General features: G+C 38.2%; 2 protein-coding genes across 2 annotated transcripts in view; one reads left to right on the top strand and one right to left on the bottom strand.

The window, feature by feature from the left end:
- Positions 1–4,477: 4,477 nt before the first annotated feature.
- LOC107753852 (keratin, type I cytoskeletal 50 kDa) lies at positions 4,478–7,062 on the top strand. The gene is made up of 7 exons (XM_016570125.1): positions 4,478–5,093; positions 5,338–5,420; positions 5,502–5,658; positions 5,869–6,030; positions 6,109–6,234; positions 6,536–6,756; positions 6,859–7,062. Exons 1-7 carry the CDS (start codon positions 4,542–4,544, stop codon positions 6,980–6,982), a joined length of 1,425 nt encoding a protein of 474 aa, XP_016425611.1. The 5' UTR covers positions 4,478–4,541; the 3' UTR covers positions 6,983–7,062.
- Positions 7,063–7,155: 93 nt separating this feature from the next.
- Positions 7,156–13,226, bottom strand: part of LOC107753857 (keratin, type I cytoskeletal 13-like) — a 6,945-nt gene continuing 874 nt past the window's right edge. Inside the window, exons 2-8 of the mRNA XM_016570131.1 lie at positions 12,727–12,809; positions 12,489–12,645; positions 9,279–9,440; positions 8,458–8,583; positions 7,723–7,940; positions 7,566–7,576; positions 7,156–7,454 (exon numbers count right to left, since the gene is read on the bottom strand). Coding sequence (XP_016425617.1) covers positions 7,357–7,454; positions 7,566–7,576; positions 7,723–7,940; positions 8,458–8,583; positions 9,279–9,440; positions 12,489–12,645; positions 12,727–12,809 — 855 coding nt within the window. The 3' untranslated portion in view covers positions 7,156–7,356. The remainder of the gene's footprint in view (positions 7,455–7,565; positions 7,577–7,722; positions 7,941–8,457; positions 8,584–9,278; positions 9,441–12,488; positions 12,646–12,726; positions 12,810–13,226) is intronic.

Raw genomic sequence — 13,226 nt, forward strand, 5'->3', positions numbered from 1 at the left:
ATATAAGTGCAAATGACGTCTCGGTTAGCCTAACGCAATGTGTATGTATGTATATATATTATACACACACACATATACACACACACACAAAGAAAAACAAGTAGATAGAATAGAAAATAGAAGCTAGTTGTTTGTTTGTTTAAAAAAAAAAAAAGAAGATAAATATAGATAAAGTAGAATTAAAATAGAATAGAAAGTGCTAGAGTTAGAGGGTCAAATAAATAAAGAACAGATGTGTTTTTAGCCGTTTCTTGAAGATGGCTAATGACTCAGCTGCTCAGATTGAGTTGAGCAATTTTTATGGTGCAAGATGATTATACTTTTCATACCATACCCAATAATCACCATGTGTGTGATTCAACCCTCAAGATCTCCAAGTCTGTGGAGCACAGATTTGATTAGAAATGAATTTGCACAGATGTTCGCCAGTGCTGCTGAGAACAACGAGTATTGGCATGAAGTTTGTTGGGTGAACAAAACAGGAAGCCTGAGACCGCGGTGAGTCATGAACCGGGATCCTGCAGGCGATAACAGGGTGGAGACCTCAACAAAAGACAGAGCTGTCATTCAAACCTCTGAATCCTAGATAGGTGTAATTCTAGGCACTGGTGCTTCATTCAGGGCAGGGCAGAAAGAGACTCATATTCCTTGCTACACTCTTAGAAGAGATATTTGAACTGCTCAAAGATCTTCAAACCTGTTTTCTGACCTACAGTAACACGAATGTTTGTATAAAGCTGCACATTTTCAGAAACTTCTTAATTATCAGTCAACAGATTATCAAAAATACATTTTTCAGTTTGCAAGCATATTTCCAACTGGCTTAATACCAGATACAACAATCACATACGGTACTGACTTTCTTACTACACCTAATATGTGTTTCAGCTATACGGATTTTAACCATGCAATTTAAATAATTTTTAAAAAAATGTTCCTGTTCTCATTAATTTTCAAACATCTGCTCTTATTACAATAAATCAACTGCTAATGGTAAGAGTTTTTAATGCTTTGGTGCTGTTCTCACAAGTAAGTGTATAAAGATCTAAATTGCATGTGTGAAACAGGAAAAACAAATGTGAATTCTTTTTACAGTATTATGTTTCTTACGTGGTAACCACATCTGTTTATCATGTAAATACATCGTGTATGCGAGTTTTGGCTACTTTTAAACATACAGCAGAATAGACTTTAAAGGACTTTGCAAACAAGACAGGTCATAGGGAGGCCATGTGAAAGGCACATTAGGGGTTAGATCTATATTTTTAGACAACAATGTTGATCCAGGAACATGTTGCACGTGACACTGATGGGGAGCGTCCATTTTCAGATCTCTCCAGAGATGTTCAATCGGGTTCAAGTCTGGGCTACTCGAGGACATTCACAGAGTTGTCCCATAGCCACTTTGTTATCTTGGCTGTGTGCTTCGGGTCGTTGTCCTGTTGAAAGACGAACCGTCACCCCAGTCTGAGGACTGTCTCTGTACATAGCTGCATTCATCTTTCCCTCGATCCTGACAAGTCTCCCAGTTCCTGCTGCTGAAAAACATCACCACAGCATGATGCTGCCACCACCATGCTTCACTGTCGGGATGGTATTGGCCAGGTGATGAGCAGTGCCTGGTTTCCTCCAGACATGACGCTTGGTATTCAGGTCTACAGGCAATTCCTTGGACTTCATGACTTGGTTTGTGCTCTGACAAGCACTGTTAACTGTGGGACCTTATATAGACAGGTGTGTGCCTTTCCAAATCATGTTCAATCAACTGAATTTACCACAGGTGGACTCCAATCAAGTTGTAGAAACGTCTCAAGGATGATCAGTGGAAACAGGATGCACCTGAGCTCAATTTTGAGTGTCATGGCAAAGGTTGTGAATACTTACGTACATATGATTTTTTCATTTTTTATTTTTAATAGATTTGCAAAGATTTCAAACAAACTTCTTTCACGTTGTCATTATGGGGTATTGTTTTTAGAATTTGGAGAAAAATAATGAATTGAATCCATTTTGGAATAAGGCTGTAACATAACAAAATGTGGAAAAAGTGAAGCGCTGTGAATACTTTCCGGATGCACTGTAAAACAATACATTGTTCTTTTATAGATCCTCTGCACTTATCTTTTTACTACTATGAATTGCTACTACAAGACAAGAAAAACCAGTTCAGTCTTTAAAGTTTGAGTTTCGGATGAATCCCTGCATGTGTAATGACAGTGTTTTCATTGTCTGTGAGATAATGACTGTTTATGTAAGTTTTAGCATCCCATATATGACCAGTAGAGAATGTAATTGCTTGCCTTCATTTAGATATCAATAAAATACAATGACGATATAAAGTATTACTTTACCAGATCAGATCATTTTGCAATTGCTGATATCAGTAATGCTGCTATCTAAAATATGGAGCAGATTTATGACTGTACCACACCCAGTACAAAGAAACACACAGAGCTTCTGCAACACATATGTAAGTAAGCAGAGAAACTAGAAGAACCATGTTATAAAGTCAAAGGCAGAAATGATCGAATAGGGAAAGAAAAAGAAGATGTTGGCTGCTTTAATCACAGTTTTTGATTAAAGTCCATATACATCTACATGTATCATATTTCAATGTTTTCTACATTCATTTGAAAAAGTTCTGCATTCCTCGAGAAACTTCACAGCACTGACAATAAGGGACATGGTGATAGAAAGAAATTTGAAATGTATAGAAAAATTATGTTTTTTGCAATTTATTTATTATATTTAATTTATATTATATGTTTTTGCATTCATTCGCAAAAGTTTTTGTTACCCTGATAAACTGCAGTTTGCAAAAGTTTTGTATTCTTCAGAGAAACTTCACAAAATGATGATGGAAAATGATATGAAACCCCTAAAGGGACATGTTGATGGAATAATTATGAGATGGGAGGAAAAAAATATTTCAATGTTTTTGCATTCTCTCCCAAACATTTTGCATGTGTTCGCTTGCAAACTCTTTTACGTATAATTTTCCTCCCATTTCATATTTTTATATCGGCCTATTAAAAAAATTAGGTTGGAGGGAAATCATTAGAATTTCTGTGATGGATCTATTGTTTTTTTTCAGCAGGGACGTTTCATGAGTAAAAGCAAATGAATTGAAATAAATGTTTTCCTTCCATATCTCTCAGTGCATTGCACATTTCCAGTTCGCCTCTTTTATCAGTAGAAAATTCTCACAGTGAAAGTAAAAGGCTGACTAAGACTCATTAATAGATTAACTCCTGCATTGCATGCTTACAAAAGCGTGCACATAAACATGTCCTTTAAATCGATATGCTCACGGTCTTGCATTAACAAGGTGATCTTTTAATCCAGGAAAACATTCTCTGAATTTGTGATTAAAAATAGAGCAAGAAAGAACTTGTTTGGAAGCAGCGCATATGGATCAAATAAATCTTGTCATTCAGTATCTTATGAAATTCACATCATTCTACACCTTATAACTGCAGGCACATTCGCTCACTTAAACGCGATGAATCACTTGACACATAGCCTTCACTAAATTCACAAAGCACATTGTTTTCATTTGATTGTGTAATGACAGCTGTACAAGGGTACAATGTAACTTTGTAAATGTGTTCAAACTAGCAATTACGCTACTGATGTATCTTAATGCAACATTGACGCTTAAATAACTGCTGATAGAAATGAACCAGTTGAATTGCATGGTCATGCTTTCCAAAGCAATGCTGCAGCTCTCAGTTTAAACTTTCTTACACATAAGAGAATTTTCGGAGATAAAAGTAAAGACTTCTGGAGTGGCGTATCTGAGTCATGGCTTAAGCTCTCAGAAAAAGACTGTTACGCAAGACAATTAGCACCATGCCAGTATGTCTCCAGATGGCTCTTGTGCAATTTAAAAGTTCACTTTGGAAAATGTTTCTCTCACTCGTTCTGTTTTTGTTCTGTTCATGTTTGCAAAGACAAAGGGAGGTCTGTTCTGGGGAAGCTGGCAGCATTCCATGCGCAAGAGCCCATTTCACTGTGTGGTTTTAGCTCGCTGTTTATAAGTGTTTATCACATCCAGCACTCCGTTGCTTTGGAAACCCCGCTGGCAGGCGCAGGTCATCCTGTCAGAGCGCTGTAACACAAACCTTATGGCTGTAACATGAGACCCTATGCAGACATGCATGGGAACATCAAGTTCTACACATCAAAACAATCACGTCCTGTGAAAAATGTTGCAGGTTATATATGCATTCATGTTTTAAGATAAGATGTGCATTTGTCTTGGTGTTTCTTGTCTTTTGCACATATCCCTGGGCTATGAGCTCTCACTCAGAGCTCATTCCAACAATTCATGTCATTTCACCTGCCAGATCCTCTGCCTCTAGGCATGTTGGGCGGAGAGTGAAGTTTTGAGTTCATATTCTCCCCTCACCCCCTCCTCCATCTTTACCTCCACCCACCCTTTACCTCATCCCACAAACATATAAAAATCAATCAGCCTCGTCTGTGCACCACATTCCCTCTCCTTCCAGCAAAAAGACTCTCTCCTCTGCACCCCAGCAATGACGTCCTATAGCAGCCAAAGTTTCATGTCTTCTGGAGGGGGTTTCGGTGGAAGCTCCCTGCGGGGTGCTTCTATGGGAGGCATGTCTCAGTCAGCCATGATTGGTGGTGGAGGCGGTGGCCGTATAAGCGCCATGCGTGCTGGCAGCGTGTATGGGGGTGCAGGAGGCCACGGGGTCCGTATCTCCACCGGGGCAAGCACCTTTGCAGCTGGTGGCGGCGGCGGTGGTAGAGCCGGCTTCGGCTTTGGTAGTGGTGCTGGTGGCGGAGCAGGGTTCAGCTTTGGTGGTGGCGCTGGTGGCGGAGCAGGGTTTGGCTTTGGTGGTGGCGCCGGAGGAGGCGATATGGACCTCAACGTGACTGTCAATGAGAAAGCGACCATGCAGAACCTAAACGACCGTCTGGGGACCTACCTGGAGAAGGTGCGCTTGCTGGAGAAGGCCAACGCAGATCTCGAGCTGAAGATCAGACAGTTTTTGGAGAACAAAACTTCACCTGCTGCGAGAGATTACTCTGCCTACCAGGCTACAATCAGCGACCTGCAAGATAAGGTACTGCTACTGTAAACATCTCATGCACAAGATACTGTTTTCATAGCTGCAGGATTAAGGGTGTGGTCATGTTCTCATTGAGTTTTCTGCACATCAAATTGAAACAAAGCCATGCATTTCTGCAACGTACTGTTATGGGTTACCTCCCAAAATGGGTGCAACAGACAATATTTGCATGTAGATCTTAATAATGCATATTTGGAAGCTATGCATTTGCAAGAACATCATTATTTGTCTCTGACAGATCCAAGATGCCACTCGTGTCAATGGGGGAGTCTACCTGGCCGTCGATAACGCAAAATTGGCCGCCGACGACTTCAAGACTAAGTAAATGCAAACCTACAGTGTATGCAACCCTTATACTTGGGGGAAAAGTTGCTAATAAGCCACTCTGTGTGATTCATTCAGGTATGAGAACGAGTTGGCCATGCGTCAATCTGTGGAAGCAGATATCGCTGGGCTGAAGAGACTCCTTGATGAGTTGACATTGGCAAGATCCGACCTGGAGATGCAGATTGAAGGCTTAAAGGAGGAGCTTATCTTCCTCAAGAAGAACCACGAGGAGGTAAAAACCTGTCAAATTCAATCATGCTGTTTGATTGCTATCAACATGACAAGCAAGATCTTTTGATCATTCCAAAACAGACATGTTCCTCTGACCTTGCCATAAAATGAACTAACAAAGCTGTCAAATGTGATGCTGATAAGTGCTATAAATTTCAGGGAATGTGCCTCGGGGGTCATACATCATCTCAAGTTCTTCTTCTCTTTGTAGGAACTGGCAGCCATGCGCAGTCAGATGACTGGTTCAGTGAATGTGGAGGTGGATGCAGCACCTCAGGAGGATCTGAACCGTGTGATGGCTGAGATCCGAGAGCAGTACGAGGGAGTCGCTGCCAAAAACCGGCGCGAACTAGAGGCCTGGTTCCAAACCAAGGTAAAAGAGAGCACAAAACTAGCCTAGTTTTGGTCTTTGGTGACGCTTAACTAAACTCTGATTGTTATTTATCTGCAGTCAGAGACACTGACTAAGGAGGTTGCGGCCAGTACAGAGACCCTCCAAGTGTCCAAGACTGAAATCACTGAGCTTAGACGCACCCTTCAAGGCCTGGAGATCGAGTTAAAATCTGAACTCAGTAAAGTAAGTGTTTTAGGATCCATCTATACCAACATTTTAAGCCATTCTAAGCTGGCCTTAGCTGGTGTAATTGGTCTCCAAACTGGTGCTTGTAGATATTTGTATAGGTTACCAAACCCCTCTGAAACCAGCAAACTAGACAATCCTGACAATGCTTGGAACCTGATAAGAAAAGCAATTCCATCTTAGGCTTGGTTAAGATGTTTTTTTCAGCAGGCTGGTTGAACTTCTACTATTTTTTACCCAACATATACTTATTATTCCAGTCTACGCTAATAAATACCACCTTCTCTCTATTCTACAGAAAGCGTCTCTTGAGGGAACTCTCGCAGATACAGAAGCGCGTTACTCCATGCAGCTGACTCAACTACAGGCTCGCGTAACAAGTCTGGAGGAGCAGATCGTTCACCTCAGAGCCGACACGGACAGACAATCTCAGGAGTACAAAATGCTGTTGGACATCAAGGCCCGGCTGGAGATGGAGATCGCGGAGTACAGGAGACTGCTGGACGGAGGAGCAACCAGGTAGGAGATGTTGGAAAACTGATAGTGATACTGTAAAATGAGCATTCTTTTTGGGTTTTGCCATTTCTGAAGAACTTATCAACACTTTCTCTCTTTTGTCAGCGTCACCACTACTGGTGGAGGAGGAGGAGGAGGAGGAGGAGTGAGCTCTACCAAAACCGTCATGGTGAAGACCATTGTGGAAGACATTGTTGATGGGCAAGTGGTGTCAACTACTACAAAATAAACACCAAACACGACTGTCACACCAGTTTTCAGGCCTTCCACTGTGATCCACTTTTTGAGAATAAAATCAGTGATGCCGTGGTTTGTGTCATGTTAAATCTGTTTACTGTTTTAAATCAATATCAAAGCATTGTTTCTGAAAGGTTGGTGATACATTTTGAGATTTGTGCTTGCAGTACATCAGGCATGTGATTGTCATTTAACAGAGAGCTGAAAATCAGACTGGTTTGCAGAGAAAAAAAAACGAATTCACATTCAGATAATCATGTTCATAATCTACCAAAAAAGTAAACTTTCAATTGCTTCATTAACTGTGTAAGTGTGCAATACAGAGGTCTTAAACAGAAGGCATGTGGTGTCCACAGCTGCAGCGTGTTAGTCATCTCGCTCATTAACATCCACACTCTCGCTGCTCTCCAAGATCTTCCCATTCACGATGGTTTCCAACACTGTGATCGTTTTGGTGACAATTTCTAAAAACAGACAAAGGGAGATGGTTAATTAGCAATGCACTACAACGCTTCATAGTGGTGTAATATATTTAATATACAAAATATATATTTTATTGTAAAACAGTCACTTACTGTGGAACTCCCTGTAAAAACAGACAGAGAGTTGGTGTCAGTAAAGCATTTAAGAAGTGTAAGAAGTACACTTTTTAACTTTGAATTCAGCATCCACTAAATCACAAGATATTCAACTTCAACAAGATATTCAAGAAATGATTTTCTTGAGCATCACCTCTTATCTCCATCCAGCAGTCTCCTGTACTCTGCAATCTCACGCTCCAGTCTGGTCTTGACGTCCAGCAGCGTTTCGTACTCTCGCTTGTTGTTGCCAATGTTAGCATGAAATTGACTAAACTGGTCCTCCAGGCTGGTAACAGTGGCCTGAAGCCTAGCCAACTGGTCCCCATAACGGGCCTGTGTTTCCTCCAGTTCAGCGTCAAGGGCTGACCTCTGTGTATAGGCATTATATATATATATACATACCACCCACACACACAAACATGTATATATATATATATATATAAACATATCTATACTGTATATGCATATGTAGACTGCATTTAAATACATATATAATAATAATAATAATTGTTATAATAATTGTTATTTGGTGGTGCAGTAGGGTAGAATTACATGGAAACAGTGCTAATAATCTACACTTTTGAAACACTATCTCCTGTTTAAACAGTCTATCTCTTGTTCTTCTAAACGTGTAACCACAGGAAATTACAGCACATTCCCCCTTAAAACTTAAAGCTGGCAGAGCGCTGGTTGGTGAACTAGAGGGGGTGAGGCTGGAGCAAAAACAGCCTGGCACAACACTTTCTGCCAAGACATGTTGCCACAGACTTGAAAATTTTAATGCATTGCTTCTTCACTTTAACCTACAAGGTAGTATAGAAAAGCAAGTTTTGCATTACAAATAAATGTGTATTTATTTGTAGGTTTGTAGGGTGTGCAGGTTTACCATGCTCTGATGGGTCTGCAGTTCAATCTGTAGTCTTTGTAAGGTGTTTGTCAATTCCTTCAGCTCTGTTCTGCTGTTCTGAAGATCTTCATTTTGTGTGACCACCTCCTGTTGCACTGTGGCAATCTGCAGCCAACAAAAACAACTATAACATCACATGCATCCCACTATAAAACAGTATTTTGGCCTGTTAATCACAGATGAGCGACTAAGTCTATGTGGTTAAAACTGAAAACTCAAATCAGTTATTTTCAGAAGTGTAAGACCTTATACACTGAAAGAAATTATACTAAATTTTTTTAAGTTAATGGTTGTAAACAATTTATTTTAGCTACATTTAAAATAATAAAAAATTATTACAAAATAATTATTTTTTAAATAAAAAATAATGTTGATGTCAACTAACTAAATGTCAACTAAATTTGTTTATTTAAATGTAGCTAAAATAAATTGTTTGCCACCACTTACCTAAAAATATTCAGTAAATTCAATGAATTTTTTTTTTTTCAGTGTACTTAAGTTAAACAGTAGTTATTGTGTCAAAATTGTACTTAGTGGAAAGACAAATGATCAAGAAAACCTGAGTAAAAGTAAAGGTTTCCACATTATAATTGTTCTTAAATAAAGAATAAAATTATTGTCTTTTTTCTGATAAGAAGTCATGATAACCTGCCATATATGTAATTTGCATTTTAAAAATAGAAATGAAGAACTGGGTAAAAGTGCAGGGATTCAGTTTCAGAGTACTCAAGACACCAAAAAGAATACTTAAATGTAATAAAGTCACTTAAGTACAGATGCATTTGTGGTTTTAACTTCACCTTGGTCTCATACCAGGACTCCAGCTCTTTACGGTTTTTCTCAGTCACAGCCTCATAGTGTTGTCTGATCTCAGTCATGGCCTGGTTCAGATCCATAGAGGGCGCTGCATCCACACAAACGTTCACCTGACCTCCAGCCTCAGCACTAGCCAGAGACATCTCCTGTGAAAAAACACATATCAGAAAATGTGTGATCTGCCACAGAGGTGGGTTGTATTATGAATGCTGACGTGGCATTAATCATCTATTTGCAGATTTAAGAGGAATAGAAGTGGGAGTGGTGGGATGAGCCTAGTTTTTTAATCCTAAGCATGTCTGGACGATATCAGGAGAAAATGAGCTTTTCCCTGGTTGATTTCTGTTTATTATATAACAAATTTATCAGCTGTAAATTTGCGAAAAGTTTTCTTTAGCATGCGCCTGAGTGCATTTACGCATGAACGATGACCTTACAGAGACCCAAGAGGCCCAGTGATATTACTGTTTAGTTTAAAATGATGTAATGGAATGGAAAACCCCAGCAGAGCAGGCAGCTGAAGAACAAGAGGAAAAAGGAAAAATTGAAGGAAGGAAGGAAGGAACACTCTTAATGACCCTGTGTTTTTCTGGTGTGGAAACTGTTATCTTTGAAAAGGCCGATTGTGTGCAGCTCCAGAACCATCCAGAACAGAATCATTTTCCGTATTTGTCTTTCAATTGTTTTAGGCAAAAAAAATAATAATTCCAAATAAAAAACAAATTTTCCTTTCATTTAGTTTAGAAAACTACATTCAGTTTAGAAAACATACTGTTCAAATGTTTGGGATCACTATGATTTATTTTCACTATGATTTTCTGATACTTTTTTTCAGCAAGGATGCATTAAATTTACTAAAAATGCAGTAAAGACAAAATAAATTATATTTTAAATAAATGTTGCTCTTCAAACTTGTTGTTCATCAAAGAGTCCTGAAAAAAAAAGACATTATATAATGGTTGCCACACTTTAAGCAGTGCAACCATTTTCAGCTGCAATAATTTATGTCTGAAAAATCAGGTTTGCAATCACAGGGAAAAAAATGTAAAATATATTAAAACTAGTGCTGTCAAACTATTAATCGCGATTAATCGCATCCAAAATAAAAAATTTTGTTTACGTAATATATGTGTGTGTACTGTGCATATTTATTATGTATATATAAATACACACACATGCACGTATATATTTAAGAGAAATGTGTTATGTTTATATACTAAATATATTTATATATAATATAAATTATATGAATATAAATATATACATGTAAATACAGGTAAATATTTTCAAAATATATACTGTATATGTGTGTATTTATATATACATAATAAATATACATAGTACACACATATGTAAACAAAAACGTTTATTTCAGATGCGATTAATCGCGATTAATCGTTTGACAGCACTAATTAAAACACAAAACACTAATACAATATTGCTGTTTTTACTGTATTTTGGACAAAAAGCAGCACTGGTGAACACGAGATTATTGTTATATAAGAAATCCTACAATTTTTGTGTATAACATATACGACGGTGTATACATTATCACTCTTTTATATCAATGTTTTAATATATTTATGGTATGCAACTGAATCTACAAGTTTCAAAGTTTGTGTGTCACTGTGAAATATAAGGTAATCTTATATCTGGATATGAGTTACAGGTTTTTAAGAGCTGTGCTGTGTTCAGTGAGCACCAGGGTGTGCGCCCGTCTCTTTGTGGAAAGGCTGGAATGTGAGGAGTGGTGGAATCTCACACTGAGAGAAGATCCACGTCTACTTTTGAATTAAATAGACCTTTCAGAAAGCATAAACAAACAGAATCTTTATTTGTCTTCACAATGTCGGCACAATGGACTTATAGGGACAGACTCACAGAAACTGGGCGTTTACACTTACAGTGATTTGCCGTGACAAAGAAACAGCATTCGTTTTCAATAATACTTGATAATGGGCAATATTGTATCCCCCTTGGATCGCAAGAGCAGGTCAAAAATGCATTGTCTTATTGCAATAACTTCTAGATATTATATCATATTGTATCTTAATGTAGATATGCAAAACAGTCCAGTTTTATCAGTCGCAGTAATTAAAATAATGGTGGTGAAGTACTTGTATATATGCTAAGCTAGCAGTCTAATCAGCTAGCAGTATGCAAAGGTACAGGCTAACCATTTAGCTTGCAAGCTAACTTAAAAAATATATAATGTAGCCTAATCTAATGGTGTGTGTGCACACCAAAAGCGAAGCAAATACTTGCATTGCTTGCTCTAGATTAGGCCTACTCGCAAGATGTTTTTTGCATCACTCGCGCGAATAAAAAATTTTTTTGTCATTAAGCTCTTTGCTGATTGGTTTGCGCGACAACGCGTCATGCAAATTTTCCGCTCAAGTTGAACATTTTCGCTTTTGGTGTGCACACACCATAACACTTTAGATTAGGAACACTATTCACTTAGTTGCCTATGCATATTACTAGCATATTGGTTGTTTTTTAGTACTTACAAAGCACATATTAATGGCTTAGCCTATTCTACCTAAACAGTACCTAAATAAAACCCATAAAACACATATTCACTTGCTATTTACTAAGAGTTTTTGCTGCTTTTGATAGTAACTAGGGTACAGTAGTTGTTGTAGTGGTTTTATTTAGGTACTGTTTAGGTAGAATAGGCTAAGCCATTAATATGTGCTTTGTAAGTACTAAAAAACAACCAATATGCTAGTAATATGCATAAGCAACTAAGTGAATAGTGTTCCTAATCTAAAGTGTTATTGAAATGGTTTATTTGAACAGCTCTGAGTCTTAATCGCATCACCGTACCACATCACCATGGCGATATTTACTGTATACAGTGTGGTGTAAATGTTTCCAGGTTACTTGTGCTTATATAACAGCTTTGTGTAAAACAGGAATCAGCTTGTGGGTGGAATATCTGAATGACCAGTCGCATGGGCAATGCCCTAAATAGAAATCCTGTCATGGCAATATTACCGCTGTTTACATGCTAGAATTAGCTCTTTATGAATAGATAATAATACACTGTGGAACTAAACAACAATCAGCTGAGTTCTGTCCATTTTAATTCAATGAAATAGGTTCTTTTTTAAAGAGACAGAACGGGCATATAACCACACTGAAGACTGCTCAGCGAGGCAAAGATGGGAAATATGTGTAATTTATCGTACCTCCTCGTGGTTTCTCTTCAGTATGATGAGCTCCTCGTTCAGAGCCTCAGTCTGCATCTCCAGATCCGACCGCCTCAAGCTACACTCATCCAGAAGTTTCCTCAGATTGGCGATGTCGGCTTCAATGGCCCTACGAATGGCCAGCTCATTCTCATACCTGCGGTGATGGTTCACAGAATTAATTATCATTTAATGACCAATTAAAACAATCGTAAGACATAAATACTCAGTTTCTCACTTTAGCTTAAAGTCATCAGCAGCCAGTTTGGCATTATCCGCAGCCAGGATTAATGTGGCATTGTCCTGGGAAGCTAATTGAATCTGCCAGTACAAAAGAAAATTTTTTTTTGTATTATACAGATGGTTATACACAAACAGCAGGTGCCAATGATGATTTTTTTGGTAGGTTACAAAAAATACGCCCTCAGAACACTGAATTCCAAATGAGAGGGAAAAAGTGGATTAGTCTATTGCACAATAAACATTCTGGCACCTGGAGTCATTTTATTTTTAGAAGTGGTTGTTGGTGTGGAATTCAGTACAGCCACAGAATGTGGAACAAAAGCCAAATCTGACAACAAACTTGTTCAGTCTGTTTCTTAACATATATTTGTCAAGGTGCCATCGCAGACTAGTCAGTCAGTGAATATATATATATATTTGTTTTAGCTCTTAGTTTATATATACTGTATATTATTTATATATATATATATATATATATATATATAAACAAAGAGA

The sequence above is a fragment of the Sinocyclocheilus rhinocerous genome, unplaced genomic scaffold (assembly GCF_001515625.1).
Source record: "Sinocyclocheilus rhinocerous isolate Xijiao unplaced genomic scaffold, SAMN03320098_v1.1 scaffold711, whole genome shotgun sequence".
NCBI lineage: Eukaryota > Metazoa > Chordata > Actinopteri > Cypriniformes > Cyprinidae > Sinocyclocheilus > Sinocyclocheilus rhinocerous.

What these genes read in the sequence shown, in the direction of transcription:
- LOC107753852 (XM_016570125.1), top strand. Translation starts at nt 4,542, where the DNA reads ATGACGTCCTATAGCAGCCAAAGTTTCATGTCTTCTGGAGGGGGTTTC. An exon ending in GCCGACGACTTCAAGACTAA is followed by an intron (nt 5,421 to 5,501) that starts GTAAATGCAAAC and finishes TGATTCATTCAG; the next exon opens with GTATGAGAACGAGTTGGCCA. An exon ending in TAAAATCTGAACTCAGTAAA is followed by an intron (nt 6,235 to 6,535) that starts GTAAGTGTTTTA and finishes TCTATTCTACAG; the next exon opens with AAAGCGTCTCTTGAGGGAAC.